At 33.0% G+C, this 21,887-nt stretch overlaps 2 protein-coding genes across 4 annotated transcripts; both read left to right on the plus strand.

The window, feature by feature from the left end:
- Positions 1 to 6,173: 6,173 nt before the first annotated feature.
- Positions 6,174 to 6,581, plus strand: Bm14119 (Uncharacterized protein; the record flags this gene model as incomplete). The annotated part of the gene is made up of 2 exons (XM_043074547.1): positions 6,174 to 6,289; positions 6,533 to 6,581. 2 exons carry the CDS (start codon positions 6,174 to 6,176, stop codon positions 6,579 to 6,581), a joined length of 165 nt encoding a protein of 54 aa, XP_042930481.1.
- Positions 6,582 to 13,381: 6,800 nt separating this feature from the next.
- Bma-tax-6 (Uncharacterized protein) lies at positions 13,382 to 20,599 on the plus strand (the record flags this gene model as incomplete). Of its 3 annotated transcripts, none has more annotated exons than XM_043074548.1 (13): positions 13,382 to 13,478; positions 13,796 to 13,917; positions 14,177 to 14,308; positions 14,742 to 14,928; positions 15,021 to 15,166; positions 15,266 to 15,405; positions 15,773 to 15,850; positions 16,027 to 16,121; positions 16,271 to 16,396; positions 16,608 to 16,685; positions 18,213 to 18,297; positions 18,902 to 18,999; positions 20,391 to 20,599. In XM_043074548.1, 13 exons carry the CDS (start codon positions 13,382 to 13,384, stop codon positions 20,597 to 20,599), a joined length of 1,593 nt encoding a protein of 530 aa, XP_042930482.1. The 3 variants fall into 3 exon arrangements, with proteins under 3 accessions (XP_042930482.1, XP_001897709.2, XP_042930483.1); XM_001897674.2 differs by having other exon boundaries at positions 20,400 to 20,599; XM_043074549.1 differs by lacking the exons at positions 13,382 to 13,478; positions 13,796 to 13,917; positions 14,177 to 14,308; ... (5 more) ...; positions 16,271 to 16,396; positions 16,608 to 16,685 and having other exon boundaries at positions 18,272 to 18,297; positions 20,400 to 20,599.
- Positions 20,600 to 21,887: the final 1,288 nt, after the last annotated feature.

A 21,887-nucleotide genomic window follows, 5' to 3' on the forward strand; every position in this document is an offset into this window, starting at 1 on the left:
TTAAGCACACTATACATTTGTCCTTCGCACTAGTTTGTCACTTTCACTCTCCATCCACTTTTTTATTAACAAAAGTTCTCATCATTCAATATTACAAACATAATAATGACAAGTAATCTTTTTTACCTTTACATTTATGTCACCTTTAAAAACGAAGCAAATAGGAAAATTGGCATGGTCCATTAAAAGTTTTCGTATCAATAGTGAACTGTGAATTCGTTATTTTTATATGTGTTATATGTGAAATGAAGCTCACGTGAATTACGAATTCAACTTACTCACTGGCAGTGAAATCAATGCATAAGTGTGAAACCCAGCCACTTGATTACTGAGACGATAATTTACACTTTCTAGTGATTTACCCGTCCAAGGTGTTTGCTTTGTTGTTAAGTGATTGACGAGCAAGAAGACGAATTCGATTATTAATAAATTTTTTTTGAATTTCCTGATAATTTTCCGCGAACTCAATACGGAAACAAAGAAAGAAATGTTGTTAATGAGACCGAAAAGAGAATGACGGAGGGAGAGAGAGACTGCCACAGATTTTGGGTACAAGGTACAATAAAACTCATGAGCAGAATGTTCTGGAATTCCGGGATTCTTTATCTTTTTACCCCTTTTTCATTTCTCTTTCTGACGAACATCCCCTTTCAAATCGATAAGCTACTTTATATTCTTTTTGGCTTGTTGAAAAGCAAAAACTTAGATTGGGAAATGAAAGAACAAATGATAGCCAAAGTGAAGGACAATTCTGATTGACTTCAACCAACAGTAAATTTTTACATGGTATGCTAATGCGAAATGAGCTTTGAAATTTGGAGAGATGAGAAGGAGGTAAGGTAAGAGGAAGAGGAGGAAGAAGGAATGCTTTTTTGATCAATATGGTGATTATCTGAGTCCCTCCCACCGCTCTCCTATCATCTAAAGATTCACATTAGGCGGAAGTTTTGCCCAGATGTCCCCCTCTTCCCTTTCACAACTTACAAACGGAAATGGACTACTCATTAAACAAACGAAATTGCCCCGAAAATGCCCTAAGCCGTAGGAAAACATTCATAAAAACACTTCTCTTTTTCACCAAATCTTATGATTTATTCATTCCGTCTCTTCCTCACTCCCGTTTTGAATCTTAGATTCTGGTAATGTCTTTTCTTTCTACAGATCACTTTTTGAACGATATTTTTAGCTTCTGGATGGAAAGAATTTTAATGAAGAAACCAAATGATTTTATTAGCCGTCAGAATTCTTAAACCCGTGTTACTGAATCACAAATCAGACATGGTGTAGGAGAAAAAAACAATCGGAACCGTCCGGTAGTTAAGGTTTAATTCTGATACATGTCTGCTGTATGATGGAAATCTCCTAATCAATTAGAATGAAATGAAAATAGGAAACGAGTTGAGATCGGTTCAAAGAACAGCAAGCCCTTAAATTTGTCAGATTAGTCTCTATAAAAACAGCATGTAGGGGTCTTTCTTCAAAATTACATTCTTGTTATGTTTCATTCTGTCTTTCCAACTACTGAATTCTTTTCGCTTCATTTACGCAACGAAGCAATGCGTGCGCGCAAACGAAATCAGCAAAGCAGCAAATAAGTAAAGGTAAATAACATCACTGATAAGAGGGCCTAAAAAGAAAAAAAAAATCATTACGCAAAATTTCCATCACCTGATGCTCAACTGCTGGGCAATAAGCTAATGAGTAACAATGCATTTATCTGCATGGGCGATCAAAATTTACTTTTTTGCTTATCTCATCAATTTGATTTATTGAACCGTTCATCATCATTCCAATTTTAAATATCAATCCATTCAGACAGTGAGAAATAGATGTGTTCGCAGCGCAGAGTTTCACTTTTTTTCCAAATTTCCCTACTTGAATAATGACATGTTGGAAGTAGAATTTTAAACAAATCCAAAGCTATCGCATAAAGAATTTATTTGTTTAAATCTTGTCTCAGAGATTAATCACTGCAATTTAAAATGCATCAAAACTTCGAAAGATTCAGAAATAGCTAATTTGTCATAATATCCTTTTTGTTTCATATGCTATATTAAATTTGATATAAATCGTCCGATACTTTCAAAATGCACCATTGGTGTTAAATATAAAACTTGAAACATAAAAAAAAAACCAGGTGACATGTATAAAGTTAAAAAATTGGAGTACATGAAGTAAATGATGATGTAAGAAATTTGAAATGAAGTTACCTATTATTAATTAATGTGAAGGAAGGAAGTTGATAAACTTGAACATTTAAATTTAACAAATATAAATCAACGCAAAACAACTATTCATTTTCTCATTTTTCTGGATAAAATATTTCATTTTGAAAAATTCAATTATACGCCATTATTGTTTTTTATAAAATAAATGTTGTTCTTTGATCGATGTGATGTTTTCATTCAAGCTTAAAAAATTAGCATTATATTACTTACTGAAGTCTCCATATATCTCACCATACTTTGTTTCAATAACATTTCGAAATTTTTATTTTTCTTAATCCACCAAACAACTTAAAAGAAGTCTGTATACCCTCAATAAGAAAGATTAGCGAAGATTGTTAACTCTAAGAATCAAAATTTTGAATTTCATGCAGTACCCATTATTCATTAATGTGAATTTAGGTTGTGTAAATTATCATCAGTTTTTTTTTTCGTTTGTTTCCCGGTGCTAGCATTTTCATTCAGAATATAATCATATTTAAGGTAAAACTCGATTATTCTGCAAATTGACACTTTTTCTTAAAATTTTGCACTTGATTTTTATTTCTGCTTGTATCCTATCAGTCATTATTTTAAGACTTTCTAAGCATTAAGAAACAATTTTTTTTTGTTGTTGTTGTTTAGAATCTGATGTCATATTTACTAATTAAAAAAATTAAAAACTGTTGATTTCAAGTTTTTCTAGATTATTTACGCTGATTTTCTGCCATACATCCTTATCAGCGCATCGTTATCGTCCGATGTAGACTTGCCTTTCATTTTGTGTGAACAAAGCTCCTTCTTACTCATCATCGATTCAATGCTCATTTCATAAAATATTGATGCTGCGATACAGAAATGAAGGCAACAGCCAACGAAAGATATTAATTGAAAAGAACGTTTTATCTTATTGTCAACATTATCCGCTCCTCGAGCAATGCGAATCTTTCTTCAACAACAACTGCACTTCATCTATTTCGCTATTTCACTTCTTCGATCTGTTTGTCCGGAAGTCTAACTTTATGCATACGGATATGATGCATCTATTCCAATTACTTTTACCTTCTGATAGATAAAATTAATGTATTAAGTTCAATTTAGGATGTGACGAAAAAAGAAGAAAATCAATTTCTACTATTTAATCTTCCTATCAGTCATTTTGATAATAACTGTCATCATGTAGATTTTATTGTTCTTCCTGAGTGGCAAAATTTGTGAAATTTACAACATAATACTTTAAGACAAGCATTTAGATGTAATATCTACCTTAGCAAATAATCAAAACAGTACGCAAATCTACATCTCAATTCTTTCCCATACTGATTTAATCAAAATTAGAACAAAAAACTAATGACAAAAATAACTAAAAAGATACAAAATTTGGTCACCCGAACTACCAGATGACCTTATATTACATAGTTTGACCTCAATAACCTTACCATTAACTAAACAAAAGACAGTAAGATTGTTTTGATGGGTGAAGCAATATGATTTAAGGAACATAATTTCTAAAGGAGTATAATTTATAAATTCACAAAAATATTAACAAAAATGAAACCATTCATGAATGGATGATCAATGCTGAAATTTATGGAAACTATGCTTTCAACAAATATATTTTTGTTGCAATTTTCAACTTTTGTTTTCCTTTGTCTCCTTTTCCTTAATAATAATCTGCATTTAAGTATTCATTATCATTATTTTATCCCTTATCATCAGTTTTATTTATTACTTATTTATTTATTATTTGTTATTTATCAAAACTATTATACATTATTTATCGTTTATTATTTACCACCTGTCATTTATTTGTTATTTATTATTTATTCTATTTACTATTTATCATTGTTTTTTTATTGTTTACTTACTGTTTACTACTATTTACTATTTTATCATTATTTATCATCACTATTTTCTATTATTATTTATTTTTTCTTAGTTGTTGTTTATTGATTATTATTTCCTTATCATTTGCTTGCCGTTATTACTTATTATTATTATTTCTTATTTATTATTTGTTACTGTCAACTCTTGTTATTTATTTATTATTTATTATCGTTCGTAATTTATTACTTATTACTTGTTGCTTATTATTATCATTTATTATCGTTCGTAATTTATTACTTATTACTTGTTGCTTATTATTATCATTTATTACTTATTTGTTCATTACCATTTATTTTTCATTTATTGCTTCTTATTGATTAATGTGTTATTGACTACTTATTGTTAACTATTTATTTATTTATTACTTATTTTTTTACTGTATATATTTACTAATTATTCGTTTCATTATCATTTACTACTATTTATCATTACAATTATTTATTGTTTGCTGGCATTATTATTCAACATTACGTTATTAAGATCAACTGATGGCCTACTTTTACGAATGCCATTATCAGGAAAAGCGGAACCAGAATTTTAGAGTGATAAAGATTTTTTATATAGAAGTTATCACTACATTTACTACTGTCAAGTTTCCCGGATCTTTTTGATGTTGTAGTTAATTTAATTCTTTAATCCTTTTCAGATTTCCGTTTCTTGTCACCAAGCGTTGTTAATTAGTTACTTTTTCCTTCTCTGGAAGGAAGAGAAAAGGTTTACTTTTCGCTATTAAGGTAAAGAACTTTCGAAGATGCAACAAAAGCAAGAATAAAGGCACCCATCCGGACACCCAAGTCCCATAGTTTCAGTATCGTTCCGTTAAGGAGGATATTTCCTATGTAATTAAATGCCACACACCAATACACATACACACATAAATACACAGTTACATGCAAGTACACAAAAGACGTACATACATGTACATGCATACATATAAATAATTATACATACATACATATTCAATACTTCACATACGTACGTACACATACACATGCGCACATACATACACATACCTGAACTAGTCAAGCAGAATGAGCTTAAGATGCAATTTACCCATCAGTTAGTCACTCAGTTAGCTTGGAGTTTGGAGATATTAAACGGCCAAGGAGGCCTGCTCAGTAGCTATTCCGTTAGTATGCCTATGCGCCAGTGGGGTAGCACATTGTGGAGCTGTGCAGCCAAGCACTCCGCATGACATTCATTCTTGCTTTCTGCATGCTCTGCGTGTTTCTTGTGCTTGCTTTTCTAGTACTACCAATTGTTATGTCAACATGTGTTGCTAAGTCTTATAGCGGTGAAAGTTTATGCGTAGTATATACGTTATCTATATTTTAACGGTCAAAAATACCATTTATCAATTGATATGAAGCTTTCCATGTCAACTATAAACGGAATAGAATGCAATAGAACGTGATGATAAGCGGTCAAAACAACAACAGTTACATCGACAACAATAATAATAGCAGTAGCAGCGACAGCAGCAACAATAACAATAATACTACAGCATTCTATTTACTGTTCTCTGCTAACATAATTAGTGGTATAAGTATGTTCATGACCGATGACAGTACGCTGCCATTCGTTTGACAAGGAAACAGTATTAAGGAACTGGGCGTGCTGTGGCGAGACAGCATATTCACTTGGCTTTTTCTGGCTGCTGCTGCTGCTGTTATTACTGTTGGCAAAGGGGGAACATAGCAAGGCATATCAAGTTTTACTCTTGTTACCTCATCTAACCACAAACCATCGATAATATTTTGCTGGCTGTGTTTTTTCTACGAAAAGAAAAAAAGAATAAAAAGGAGCATCGGTCAAGTTCAACGAGAAGGCTTCGAGACCGCTTGCAGCTAAGGCTAAGGCTGCAAATGGCAGCTGCAATCTTTGTTAGGTTATCAAACAGCTTACGAGCAACTATTTGACCTACAGAACAGAGCTAGCTATTAGATTGCACAGAGGGGCTATGTGAGCTTTGTAGGAGTCACTGATGAGTTGTTGATAGTGCTGGCGTAAGCAAGTGGTGGGTGGTAATGTGGCTTTTCCATCCATCTAAGTAACCATTGTGCTTCCAGGAGCGATCAGCGAATGTCCGAAATCGTAGTAACCATCCCTTGGAATTCTGACCACATGCTACAGTGTTCTTCCACTTTCTCGATGCTTGTATTCCAATTGAAGTTTGCGATGCAAACACAACCTTACATGTACCTATTTTGTTTGATCACACGATAACTTAACACGATTCCTTTTCCTATCCCTCTTTAAATGGAAAATCTTATTCTATCATATATGAATTGTTGTTCATGTATTCCATTATTGAGTTTTCGACTAAGTATAATGGATTAGGTAATGTGAAGTGAAGGTGAGTTGCGCTGGTGAGCTTTAAAACTGGACTAGAAAAGGTAATTTGATTAGGGTCGGATTATGGATGTGTTAGTCAATTTCAGGTTAGATGGGACCTTCAAGGGTCATTTCAATTCGGGTAAGATATGCTGATCAGGGTTCACGGGAATTCTGACGTTATCGTAGTGCTTGTTCGTATCCAGTATGTTTCGTTATGCTTACCAGATATGAAAAGAATAGAATTCGTCTTTTTATCGATCAGTTTATAAAAGATGGTGGCGAAGCGTGCAGTGATAAGATGTGCTGTTTTATATATTGATTATTAGTGATTATCGATTCGTATTTATTCCTATTAATAGTACTGTTTTATTTTGCCGAGATTTTTGAGGTTTATCGATTATTTAACAATTACATGATGGTGAAGAATATCAGAAATGATAACGCTCATAATGCCTTTTCTTTCTCTTCGAGATATACTGGTTCTAATTCCAAAAAGAAAGTAATTAACATATTTAGATGAAAACGTGTCATTTTCGTTATAAAAATAATGAGGAATTCTAATTATTAGGAAAAATCGACTCTGATATTTCGTTTTTATTTCTATAAATGTTTTCCCGCGCTGTTGATAAGATGTTCATATCTATATTGATAAAGTAGAAACGGATCAGAAAATATTCCCGTCGATTTAACCATCAGGACAGAGCTGAGAATTACTACATAATCCAGTTAAAGGTAGTAGGTGAAAGGTTGCATGAAATCCTATCATCTCGTATCATTCGGAGATATCGTCCGGTTTCATTGTAGAAATCTCCTCTACTTCATCCTTTGCATCGTTGGTGTCTGGGAATGATGCTAAATATGGCAAAGTGATGGGTATTTGTTCACGTAACAAATGGACTAAGGCTTGTTTATCTTCATTTTCTTTTTCTTTAATGGGGAAGTTGGATAATCTAGTGATAATGGAAAGATGTGTTGTTAGTTGGGAATGAATGTTACTTGGAGATGTGTTGGCTCATTGCCGAAATGTGCTTTGAATGTTTGATACATATATATCATTCATTAAGCAACAGTTGATATGGCGATTAACATTTACATTTCTTCCCATTAATTTATCGGTATTGTATATATTACTTCAACGTTACATTCGTTACAGTCCATCTCAAATTTGGATGATTAAAATTTTATTTCTCATGGTTTTCATCTCTTTTGGATCCTTCTTTTGTGTCTGTTATCTAATGTCGAAATGCTCATAGTGTAAAATAAATCATTAAGGAGAAGTAATCCCTGAATAATTTTTCCAGTATATCATGGAATAGTATTCACTCTATAATGTACTGTTAATCGTGTTTTCTTTTTGTTACCTGATTTAACTGAAAACGCTGCACAAATTTACCAAAAATAATTAATATGAGTACCATGAGCTAGAAGATTTTCGGCTGCGCATGGAAAGTAGGAGCGGAACAGAAGGACATCTCGCTATTTATTTATTTTTTCAGATAAGATTGATCACAAGAAAAGAATTTGAATCGCCGGAGAAATGGGCTAGTAAAATTTTGTAAACATGACGTAAGTTGAGTATGAGATAATATAACTTCCCGTCACGGTTAAATACTAATCATTTGTTTGCAATACACTATCGCTTTAGGTATCACTTGCAAGGATTAACTTCAATGGTCCCTTCAAAGATGACAATTTATTGAAGAGAAGTTAAAGGACATTATCATAGATATTTCATAGAAGAAGGGTTGAATAGAAGTCAGCTATCATAGATATTTGATAGAATTTGTTGGTTGGATAAATTCTGGTAGTTGTTTTGCTGGAAGAGAGCGTCCTCATCGTATCCCGTTCTTCCTTTTCGTTGTTTCCACTTCTCTCCCAGTAGCCCTCCTTCCCTTTAACTATCATACCATCTTCAACCGTTTATTCCTCTTCTTTTTCTTTATTTATACTCTTTCTTCCTATGATTGCACTTTTGGAAATTCTGAAATTGCAACCAGATTATTTCAGGACAATAATCAGAAGGAGAAGATGAGAGAAGTTAGTACATAATATGGCTTTTTTTTAATCAAAAGTCCAGTTGATTTCCATTCATTTTACTTGTCATCTTTTGCTGATTATAATAAATTTGGGTCTCTCTGCACTCTTTATATCGAGAAGTTGAAGTTTTTTGTTATATAACAGCGGGAGAATTGATGGTATATAATGTTTGCAAACAAAAGTATTTGATTTTCAGTTGCGTTCTTACCTATTTTTACTTCAGCAGTCATCGGAACAGTTAGCAAAATAAAGTTAGCAAAAAAAAAAAAAAAATTAGCAAAAAATATAAACAGCTTTGACAGCCAAGAAAACATAATTGCTTACTTCTTATGAGCCTAACCTATTTACCTCATCGAGGTTACATGGCACTCTTGCTATACTTTCTATTGCTTTGGAGCAAAATCGATATATTAATGACTTTTAGCTTTTCGGAAACTATTTCTTCTGTATGCTAATTAATGAAAACCTAAAATACAGTAAAAAAATTTTGGCATGTTGAAGGCATTTGGAGAGGAGAGGAGGTGGGTATTAGCCGCTTGTGACAGTTGACAGGCAAAATGCAAAGCTAAATTGTTGAAAGCTTCAAGGCTCAGCTTAATAGCAAGCTTATAGAAGATAGAAGGAGGTCCCTCTTCCCCTCAACCACATTACACATTATTTTTCTGCAATGCAGTACTTGCTCTTCCTTAGGCGAGCTTTTTCGTCTTCCTTCTCTCTTTCCCTCTCTCTCTATTATCCAGCCTTTCTACATTAAATTGCGGAATTCGTAAGTATCTCTTCCAATAATCTTTTGTACACAATTGCTTATCTCATCTCCTCTTTCTCTTTCTTTCTCTCTCTCTACTTTTGAGTTCAAGTTACCTGTTTCATTTCTTTTATTGCAACAGGAAAGGACATGTCGTCGGGAAAAGGGTGTATCCTTCCGTGCTTTCCTTCCATATCGGAAAGAACTAAAGTTATTCAATAAATCCACCAATGTCATCTTTGTTCATGGAAAACTTATTAAAACGAAAAGTTTCTCTCATTCCTTGAAGCAAATGGAACGGATGCATCAGGTTTTCCTGCTGAATTTTGCTGAAGTAAAAGATATTACTTGAAAAATGGCATGAGTGTTCGAGATGATGTTATTCATTTCAGGAACTGTTTTAGGATGCTTCACCGTATATTTCTTCTCTGTTTCCATATCTTTCCATTCTACTCATTACGGTTTTCCTCTTTCAAATTTCCATTTTTCAAATATATCTGTATCAAATATTTAGAATTTATCTATTACATATATATTTGTTTTTGCATGTGTCCCTATTGACTAGGCAAACATTTTCCGCTCCTGCGATGCTCTTGTCTGCTTCATTTGTGCTTATGATCAGAATGATTGATAAAAAAGACCCTGTGAAAACATTAATATTCCAGCTTAGTTCATTTATCGCACGTTATCCATTTTGTCCACTTAGAGAATTGTAAATATCTTTTGAAATATATTCCAAAGAAAGAAAAGGGAAAAATTTGAAATATGAAATTAGCAACGAAAAGAATATAAAAAAAAGAATATATACGAACCGAAAGATATGCTATAAATGACAGTATTTTGTCTTCACACTAATTTTCAATATGAACAGTTTAGCATTTTAGGAAGCAATCAGCTCCTGCAAAGGTAATGAATCAAATGTGTTTCAGCTTATTCAACAAAATACTTCCGGAATACTTTCATGCATCACTCCGTTGCTACGACTATTCAGATTATATCAAGCATTTGCAGGACTTTCCGAATAATATCTTCTACTGAGTCGTATATTTCAGGATATCTGAATGCTTTTCTTTTTTGTTCCAGTTTCATTAACCCTGTGCAAGTTTTCTCTCTTTCCCTCTCTCTACATATACTTCTCCTTTCCCTCTTTTTCTCTTTCTCACCCTATACATATTATACACATACTTCTTCCATATATTACATGTTCCGAATTTTTTAACTCCTTTTTTTAAATTGAAATTTCATAATTTTTGAAGAAAGAAGGCGAGTTAGGAAGGGTGCAGAAGTTTCGTGTTAGCTGGTAGGGCATTTGGAACATTTATTGCCCTCAAAACATCTGTTTCGATCATTTTGAGTCGTAATACAGCTTGAAGGAGCAGTAATGCTCCACACCTCATACTTTCATTTCTTACCTACCGGCTCATTTACTTTGCGCTTTTCACTCAAAAACTTCTTATTCTCGGGTATTAGTTTCCACATTTGTTTTTCCGCATCAAAGGTTTCATTTTGGCATTCATTTGTTATAACCATCAAGTAAGGATCAGGACACATAGTGCAAGGTGAGACCTGATGATGCCCTAATTGCATATCTTCCAACATGTTCTGTTATCGAAAATCGACGGTATGAAATATTGAATTGTACCGATTTATTCACTGGTCTCTAATTTTTCAAAAGTACAGTCATAACTTTTGCTAGGATTTCATTCGAATCAAATATGAGGCATGGAATTCATGTAATGATGATGGGTAAAATATATCTGACCGATTTTATTTCCTTGAAATACTTAAAAATTAATATTTTTGTTATGAACTAAATGGAATTTTTTTCTCTTTTTCTTTGAGATAATTGATTATTTCCATGGATAGGCACAATAAAAAAAAAAAGGACAGTTTAACGGCTGACATAACAAACATTTTCGGCTTGCAGTCAGGCTGTCATTGAACTAAGCTTATTTTATCTCGATTGTAGTGAATAATTCATAACAGCTGCAAGCAAACCAGTAGGTAGTTGGTATACTGCAAACAAAAATGTGTGAAAATTTTTTGGAAATTGATTTTTAAAATTCTTATTCTTAAATATCCGACGTATAAACATATAGGTTAAAACTAAACTAATTGATACTGTAAATTAGCATCTTTATGTTGAACAAATGAGAATATATCGAGAAACGCTTGACAGCTCTCTAGATTTTAAGACAACAGTTCGTTCACATTTGCTATTATCAAGCAACTTTGCTTATACTTGATTGAAGTAAATTGAGTTTATGAATCAGAAATCTTGTTGGGGAAGGCGGAAAGTCCTGTTTCGCTGCTTATTTATGTCACACTTGTTTTTCTTGGTTCCTCTCTTAAGATCTTTGTTTTAACTCGATGTTCCAGAATGAGATCATGGCAAGTCAAAATGCTACCTCCTCACGCATACCAAATTGTGTCAGAAAATTCGCAGATTAATTCCTGCGTCATCCTATCGAGATATTTCCAATTAGACGATGTGCCCGAATATACAGATAAGAGAACCATTGGGGAATATTTAACTTGTTACTGACTAGTAAATTTATATCATCGTAAGCGTAAGTAATGCTTTAAGCTCTTGTCGTATACTAGGAACACATTAACGATTGCATGCCTTTTTCTTTTTTTTTTTTTTTCATATCACATAACGTTGATATTAAGAATGCAGACTGAAGAATGAGAAAAGAGAAAGGAGAGAGCGGGAAGAGGTAATAAGAAAGAATGACAGGTGAAAGCAGTCCTACAAAAATTGACTATAGTTGAACTTTTCTTTATCTATAGATATCCATATCAATTCATATACATCTCATATTGACACTTTCTCACCCACGCCTACCGGAATTTTCACGAACCCACTTCATATCTTGCCGCCACATCCTCAAATGCTTACACACACCCGTACGCCCATCCATCTTTATCTATCCATAGCAAAAAGAAAAAAGTGCTGGGTTGAGTTAAGGATTTTCGTGAGTTACCTTAATGAGACTTGAGGACATTCTGTCCAGCTGTCGTCGAAACACTGCTGACGGATAGGGAGAGAGAGAAGAGATCACTAATCGGATACCAATACATCCTTCTGCTAACTGTCCTTCGCATTGTTCCATTGCCCTTGAAAATTTTAAAAGTCCTACATCAATATTAGAAAAGTTAAAGAGAAATCGATTTGCTTTAACTTGTGCAGATCATCCTGATGTACTGATGGAGCTTATACAGATGAAGTTTACTGGCATTACCTGAAAAATTTTAAAAAGTAGCTTGGACCTTCAAGACCAAAAGTCAAAAACGACATATGCCAATTAAATTAACTAAGATACTTGTAAAGTCGTAACCAATTAAACACCCACATTATAGACATGACAGGTCTGTAGTCGACTTGCAAATATTCAAGTGTCTTGTGGGGTTCACGTGGATAGTGTTTTGTGGGGCTCTGGAAACGAATCATTCTTGGGATACTTTTTCAGAAAACTTCAGTTGCACTTTATACCATTTGGTTGATTGAAAAATTATTAGTAGGGAACTTGAACTTTTTTCTTTTAACCTTCAGAAGATAAACGGCGAAGAAAAAATGGAGGCAGAAGGAAAGGCGGGAAGAAATAATAGTTTCGCTATATCTTTTCCATTAATTGTTTCAAATAAAAACATGGCACTTTCAAAAATATTATTACTGTTAAACGCCTATTACATATCACTTCAGATATTTTGAACTGAGGATTTAGAAAGCTTGTCACAGCGATATGCTTCTAGCAAAATCAAATATCTGGCTATTTGTTTGGGTTAGCCAAGAATCCTGTCACTGCATATCGTATGTATTTCTTCCATTTCCAGTATACTTTGAGAATCACCATAATGCTTATATAAATAATATAGAGACGAGATCATTATCATTATTTCTCATTTTTACTTATTTATCAGTTGTATGTTATGCGTACGTATTGTTCTTTACGCGACAAACTGCTCGGAGAACTTCATAAACCTCCAAAATCTTATTTAGTTTCAGTTTTTCTTGAAGTAAAACTAAAAATGAGCGTTTGTTGTAGATTGGATGTATTGGAAAAAAATCGTTCGCACTCCAAGACAATCATAGTACTGATTAATTGATTACGCTACGCTAAATGCGTACCTAACTCACATTAAAGGTTGTGCCTTTTGTTGTATATAAATGGCAACAACTTCAGCTGGTGGCGATAGAGCTGCCATGGTCAACGCCAACAGTACTAAGGCGTCAAATAGGACTACTATGGAACGAGCCATTAAAAGTACGTCGTAATATTTCCTTTCTACGTATTTTGGATCGGTGGAAAGCGTATATATACTTCTAGAATTATTTCTGAGGTGAAATTAAATCTTCGAAAAAAATCACAAAATTTATTAAAATATAATGCCGTCTTTTTTTTAACCCGATGGAGAAAAATTGAAATGTTGATCTGTGTATGTTCTCCTAATGAACAACTCTCATCACATTCCTGTTTCTTGATTTTTTTGTAATCAAATAATAAGGAATAGTTATAACACCAAGAATTTGTTATTCGACCATATGGAAGTTCTCTCTTCTTCAGAACGTGTTATTTTGCAGACGTTCAATTTCCAATTAGCGAAAAATTGAGTATGGAGGATGTTTATGATAGGCGGACATCGAAACCGCGTTCCGACATTTTGAAAGAACATTTTACCAAGGAAGGTCGCATCCAGGAGGAGGTAGTCATTTCATATGCACAATTTCTATTTCATTGCTCAGTACTTGTACAGATGTAGTGTTTCTGGAGTAATTAAAAATAACGCACTGAAAGTTTCAAAGGTGAGTAAGATTTCCTTTTTTTTAAACTGAGATTACTAGGTCTATATATATATATATATATATATATATATATATATATATATATATATATATATTGTAGCCTGAATTTGGAGTCATAAAATTTAATATTGTTAAAATATTGTTAATACAATATTTCAGGTTGCATTACGAATAATTTCGGAATGCACAACCCTTTTTCGTCAGGAAAAAACAATGCTTGACGTTGAAGCACCAGTCACCGTATGCGGTGATATACATGGCCAATTTTATGATTTAATGAAACTTTTTGAGGTTTGTTAGTTGCTAATATTTTGTGGAAAAAATTCTTATGGGATATCCGATTAATTTTATCACTTGTGTTAACTTAGTTAAAAAGATGATTTTATTACGATGAAAATATGTTTTTGGTACATATGACAAATTCATGTTTTTTCATTTTTAATTTATCAAATCAGTAATCGAAGTGCTTTTTTAGTACTCTTTGAATTTTTATAAACTGCTACGTTTGATGTTATTGACTCATTATAAGCCATTTAGTTTAAGTTACCAATACATTGCTGTTTCTAGAATACGCTTATTTAGTTAATTCTGAGCTTAATTTCAGGATTATCGAAAACATTGTAGTCGTTTCTTTATGTGGACATGTTTACTTTTGCGTAGTAAATTCTTTGTGGTGTGGAAAAGTGTTTCGTTCGACCACTGTTTCTAATAGCTTATTGTTTAGGTGGGAGGGTCGCCTGCATCGACTAAATATCTTTTTCTGGGAGATTATGTTGATCGGGGTTATTTTTCGATCGAATGTGTGTTGTATTTGTGGGCACTTAAAATCTGTTTCCCAACAACGTTGTTTTTGCTTCGGGGAAACCACGAATGCCGCCATCTTACGGAATATTTCACCTTCAAGCAAGAGTGTAAGTTCGAATTATCATTTTTTGATTTCAGAACTATCACTTTTTCGAAAAAATTTTTTTTTCTCGGCAGGAGAGAAAGTTATCTTTTCCAGGTAAGATCAAATATTCCGAAAAGGTTTACGATGCTTGTATGGATTCGTTTGATGCTCTTCCTCTTGCAGCACTTATGAATCAGCAATTCCTTTGTGTCCACGGTGGCCTTTCTCCAGAGATCCATACCTTAGAAGACATTAAAAAGGTATAACTTACAAAACCATTAAGAAGTAAATTTGATGTTTTTCCGTGTTCGAAGAGTCCAGAAATGAGTTACTGGTAATTTCAATTAAATTTTGTTAAGTTGGATCGATTCAAAGAACCACCAGCTTTTGGTCCCATGTGTGATTTACTCTGGTCTGATCCACTAGAAGATTTTGGCAGTGAAAGGAATTCGGAGCAATTTTCACACAATTCCGTCCGGGGATGTTCGTATTTTTATAGGTTTGTTTTATTCAAAAATTTCGATGATTTCTATTGCTACGGTTTTACCGAGCTGTAGAAACATTTGTAGATCCTTTATATGTTTTACATAGAACTAGTACTATTTTTTTTTTTTTTGTTTGTTTTTTCATGTGTGATCCGGGAGTACTTGAAATATATTGGAAGTATTTATTAAGGGTATATAAGTCATTTCTCAATTATTCTAGAAGGTAAGAGCAGAGTCAGCAAAAGTGTGCGGAGATACTGGGAAATCAGGTTCAGATTTTTTCAGAACTTTTTTTACTTATTTTCCTGGCGTAAAGGGATAAGGTTACTTGGAAGTGTACAAAGAGCTGAGCATTGTTGTTACTGTGTGTTTGTTTTGCAGCTATGCAGCATGTTGTGATTTCTTGCAGCATAATAACCTCTTGTCAATTATCCGTGCTCACGAAGCTCAAGATGCCGGGTAATGCTTTTCATTAATTTTGTATTGTATGCTATTTTTTTTTATTTTATATTTCTGGATTAAAAAAACTATTGAACACAAAAAAAAAAAGGTGGTCCTTTATATTACGAAGTAATAATGAGAAATTCTTACATTGTTCTTGTTGTCCTTTTTGGAAAATTCTTCCTTTTTTGAAGGTATCGAATGTATCGAAAATCGCAAGCAACCGGGTTCCCTTCTCTAATAACTATATTTAGTGCTCCAAATTATCTTGATGTATATAACAACAAAGGTAAGTCATTATTCCTTGTTCGTTTTTGTTTTTTTTTTAAAGAAATTAAAAAAAAAAAAAACTTGTTCGCATATCCATCGATATTTATGATTATTTAAAACATTAGTAAATTTATTCATATGCTATGCTTCTAATGAAAAAAACTGCAGCTGCGATATTAAAGTACGAAAATAATGTGATGAATATACGGCAATTCAATTGTTCACCGCATCCATATTGGCTGCCTAATTTTATGGACGTGTTTACATGGTCCCTTCCTTTTGTTGGGGAAAAAGGTTTGTCCAAGTGGTTAATGTAATTAAATATTTCAATAAACAGCACATGGCACAGCAAAACTTTGCATCATCCGATGTTTAAGTGCTTTTGGAAAAGTTGACTTTCTTCCATAATTTGACGTCTGCATTTCTTATTGTTTGAAAGTAAAATGGAAATCTTAAATTTAAAGCGACAGCAGGAAACTTACGGGTTACGTCAAATTAATTCCAGTGACTGAAATGCTCGTGCATATATTGAATATTTGTTCGGATGACGAACTGATGGCCGATTCGGATGACACATTCGAAGGTATGCTTAGTTGTAACCGTTTGCTTTATTTATTAGCGCATGCTATAGACTTTTGGTATTGTTCTTTCTTTACTTAGGTTGCATGTCACTTTGTAAAAGGTTTTAGTCAAAAAGAGTTTCTTCTCTTTTTTGCTTGGTTATGCTTATTTATTAGGCAGAGTAATCGGGCATGTTATCAGCTTGTGAATGATTTTCATGTGAGTTATGCATTGTATTATACTCATTGACTCATTGATCTCTGAAAGTTGAAACCATTTTCTCATGTTGCTTTCTTGCATATATATTGTTACTTCAAGTTTTAGCTTTTTTGGTTTGAGAAGAAAATAATCTCGTACATATCCGCAACGGCGAAAAAAAAAATTAGAATTTGTAGTTCTTGAATTACACTTAATCCAGATATTCGGATAAATCAAGTTTGTTTCTCAACAGTATCTACCGTTGTGCTTCTTTTTTTCAATACATTTTTAACTGATGCTAAGGTCATTGTGTGATTTTCATTCTAACAGTTTATTTTTGATGTCGAACTAATGCTTTGAATTTTTTGGTGCTATAAATTTGTGGGAAGCATGACAAGAAAGTATTTATCCTATTTTTTGCCAGACTAACTTTTGATTTTATCCTCGTTTTCATTATATCAAGTTTCATTGTTTTTCTGTTGTTTTAATTTAAGAAATGAAGACTACGAATGCTGAGGCGATTTGCTTTGCAAAGTACCGTATATCATAGGTCTTTTTTTTTCTGTTTACAACCCATTCATCTTTATGCCTGTGCTCAAAGACGAAGGTGAGTTATCGGCGTTTTTCTTGCATGTATTGAACTTTCATGTAGCAGTGGAGTAGTTTGGATTTTATTTTCTACTTCCTTAAAGGGAAGACTTTCCAGACGACTTTCTTTTCATTCTTTTTATAAAAATAAAATCATGCTCATAAAACGGCAGTTAGACGCTGTGGTGAAGTTTTTGTCTGAAATTTATGATTTCTGAAAAGTTTGCTAGAGAAATTGGTAAAAGCCTCATAAAATAAGCAGAAGTGATGGAACAGTCTCTTGTGAAGTTTTGATTCATTTTTATTTGTCACACCTGTTATAGTACTAATTGATTTTGGAATAGCATGTTTTGCATAATCCCATGGTTGTTGTGCAGGCATTATCCATCAAAGTTATGTAGAACAGTTGTTAGTGCATTTCGTTTTTTGGTTTTCCCTTTTCATACATCTGAATTACTGAGTTTGGAGTAAACGGCAATATAGTGATGCATTTAAATCGAATGACAATCATATTTCTTATCTTCCTTTCATCACATTTTTTCTTTTAAGAATATTTCATCAAAAATGCTATGTTACATAATTGATCATAAGAAGAAAAATGGGTGTTCTAAAGCATCGTTAATTTTTTCTGATTTGGCCAGCTAAGATATAATTAGGTTATTTCTCTTTAATTCACAGAAAATATTTAATATTTCAGGTGTCCTTATGGCAGACAATATTTGAATAATGAATTTACCATATGCGTATTTCTTCTTCACTTCAGGTGGTGTTCCATCGGCACGGAAGGAAGTTATTCGGCATAAAATTCGAGCAATCGGTAAAATGGCTCGCGCTTTCTCAGTGTTAAGGTTCTTTTTTTTTTGCTTATTTAATCCCTTATGTAAATTTATTTCAAATGTGATCGTTTTAAAACAGAAACTAGCCCTGTTTAGACATGCTTATCTAAGTTTTCTGTGCCTTTTTATACACAGTTAATTAACTTTTTCATTGTTTTTTGCTGGTATAAATTATTGCATGTTGTCCCTCCTAAATTTTGCGTTGTAGACGCATCTCTTGTTTTGCTTTGGGTTTAAAATAACGAATTGTTATCTTTTTGACACTGTTCATTATGTCGTAGGTAGAATGTAGAAATAGAATCTTCTCTCATATTAGTGAAACTTGGAAAAAAAGTTTTTGTGAATTAAAGTTTAAAGTTCACGAATTAAGGTTAGATTTTATTGCATATCAATTTTCGAGTGCATTGTTTGAGCCTGTAAGCATTGTTGATTATACTGCTGGTTGGGAACCCTTCTGGAGTAGAAATTAAATGATCACTTGTCTCAAGTACTGTTAAGATAGCAGATAAGAAAAAGCAAGCATGAAGTTCTTGGCAATTGACTGATGTTCTGTTGTAGAATATTTGATTTTTCTTTTACATTATATTTCGGTTCGCATGTGATTTTTTTTTTTCAGAGAAGAAAGTGAGTCTGTATTACAACTAAAGGGACTTACACCAACCGGCAATTTACCACTGTTCACACTTCAGGAAGGGAGACGTGGAATTCAAGAGGGTACTTCATTTTTTTTTTACTAATTCGAGTAGATTTAAATGAATTAACACTTCATCATTAATAACAAACGAATTACTATTATTTATTGTCTAATAATATCGTAGTCTGTGGTGCATTTTCTTCCGATTTCTCAGGTTTAGAAATTAAAAAAAAAATGCTAGCTTGTTTTATTATTGGTTGCACTGTTGTATTAGCAACTTTTAAATCTTCATCGCGAATTATTTTTAAAATGCTATTCTACATCAAAATTAATGAGATAGCTGCTTTCTTTTCTGTCATTGTTTCTTAATGACAAAACGCGAAAAGAATTTGGGTCACATCTCACGAGAATTAGATTGAAAATACGAAGTTATTTCATTAAAATTTTTAATTTTTGGGCATTACTTGCTCTTGAGGCTTTTATTAGTAATCATTTTCTTTTGTCATCTTTTCTAAATCTGTTTCAGTCATGATAAATTTCAAAAACGCCACCGTGTTTTTCCTGCTTTTGTATTTTTTGTCAAGTGAAAGTTAGTTCGTTATTTCGATATTTAGTCAGCATACCACGTGTTTTATGCAGTGCAGATAAAAGTAGAGGAGTTGAGAAAGAGCTTTGAATGAACTGAAAAAGTATTTTGAAAATGCAGCCACTTTTCCAGTTTTTAAGTTGCTGAGCTTTTTTTTTTTTTTTTTTTTTTTGCAAGATTGCAAAAATTATTTTAATCTAAAATTGGAAAAATTAAGCTTGTTAATTAGATTTTATTTTAAAATCCTTCAATGTAGGCGTGAAAAAGGAACAGTGATATAACTGAAGGGTTCGAACTCCGGCATGACGGGTTGAAAAGTCGGTCGAAGAGCTGTGTTAATATGTTCCGGCAATTTCCTACTTTTGTGTCATCTCTAAGTGCGTTCATAATTTAGAAGAATGTATGCCGTATATTTTTGAGTTGAATTTCATAGGCTGGTTTGTCGTATGAGAAAGATCGATTAGTGAAATTGGCTTGTCACTGATTTGTAGAATTGTTTGATTCTACGATATCACTGGAAAATCCTTCCGATTGCTTGCAATTATGTGGCCACTTGCCCTACAGACTGCGATATTATTTTCTTTGCCACTTTCTATTGCTTTTATTGTTTGTTTTAGTACGCATGCGTTCCTATAGTACTTTGTTACGATTACCACTGATCACAAACTTCTACCAAATAGTCTCGGTCCTTTTAAAACAGCAGATATTGAAAGTAGCTATGGAATTGTGCATACTACTCACATCATTCATTTTTTAATTGTTGATGTTGTTTGACCACGATGGAATTCTCTGGCTGGATTCAAAAGGTTACGGTGGGTCACGGGTGGAGCGCATTTGTACAGCAGCTACCATTCACGGAAGATGTAGTTACCGAGTTATATGCAGTATTTGTAGCATTATCCGGGTTGGGACCTGGTCATCGGATTCAGTCATTCGATGAAGCGAAACGGTTAGACAAAATCAATGAACGCATGCCTCCATCAATGGTAACTCCAACACAATCACCAATGGCCAGTCCATCGGCTCGTCGCACCACTCCAAATGTCAGCAATAGTACGACAATCATACCACCAGTAACAACTGCAACAATTTAGTAAAACAGCCGTATATACCGGTTTTCTACTGGTTCTGCTAACTGAGAAATTGCATACAAACTCTTTTCGATTGATCGATTTTTTTCTTTGTTCTTTTATCCTTTTTCAAATGATGATTGTAATACTTATATGATCTTTATTTTTTGTTTGGTGTGCATTTTTCGGATCGTATGTTTTGAGAAAGAAAATTTTTTAATCAGTTCTCATTCTTAAAAACTAAGAATTTTCTTCTTCCTTTTCTTCTACTTGGAAACTGATTAAATCTGATCATATTCGAAATTTGACAGCACAGACTTCCCAGACTTGCAGTCAGTCAATTAATTGTAAATTACTGGCGATTTTTTAAAGTATCTACTTATCAGTCTGTCTGTGGATTTTCCATAACAATTAAGTTATAATAAATTTAATTTTTCTTTCTGGAAATTTTTCAATTTACGTTCAGAGTTACTCATGCCATTTGTTACTTTTTTAATTCAAGTATTTCTTCGCAGCTCACAGTTTGCAACCTTTTTGTGTCGCTTGTCTGTTTTTCTGTTTTTAAGGATTTGATTGTATTATGCATACTGTTCTGCTTTTTTTTTTTTATATTCATGATTCAGAGGCAGGTTTTCCATATTGTATCTTGTGATATTCTTAATTTATTTGAGGGAGGAGGGAATGATTGAGAAGTGAGAAAATAAGATGGCACATTTTTTGTTTTTGGTTTTAAATGGAAAAAATTTTAGGTAAGTGATTGTATCGTCTTGTAGCCCTGCCTTCGGAGAGTTTTATTAATTTACCGAAATAGTGTTGTTTTAGTCGATTGGTGACCGGTGTCGTTATTATAATTTATGTTGAGGGGTTTCAGGAGATTTCTTTATTTGCTTTTGTTCTTTTAATTGATTTTATTGTACTGCTGGTACTATCGCTTTCTGTTTCATGTTTTTTTTTTTTGGTTAGGTTGATGCCAACCTAATTCCTGTATGCGTTATGAAACAGGTTGTTGTTGACAGTATCATAGATTCCAACTTAGATTGCTAGGATTGTTTCGTTGTGAAATTATAAGGAAGCTAACATCCATTCGATTAAGGGGAAGTCTCACAGTGGGGAGAAGTGACGTCGGTTTTTTAAGACTTCAGAGAGTATTACTTGTTTGAAATGTGCCGAATACACGTTTAATGGGTTTTCTACTGACAAAAAGCATAATCTTTTCGATTTGTTTTCAGTATAAATTATGGTGTTTATAGGTAATATTTGGATCTATCTTGACTATTAGAGTATTTTCAACGTACAAATTAAGTTTCCAAAA

This window comes from Brugia malayi, assembly GCF_000002995.4.
Source record: "Brugia malayi strain FR3 genome assembly, contig: Bm_v4_ChrX_scaffold_001, whole genome shotgun sequence".
Taxonomy (NCBI): Eukaryota; Metazoa; Nematoda; class Chromadorea; order Rhabditida; family Onchocercidae; genus Brugia; species Brugia malayi.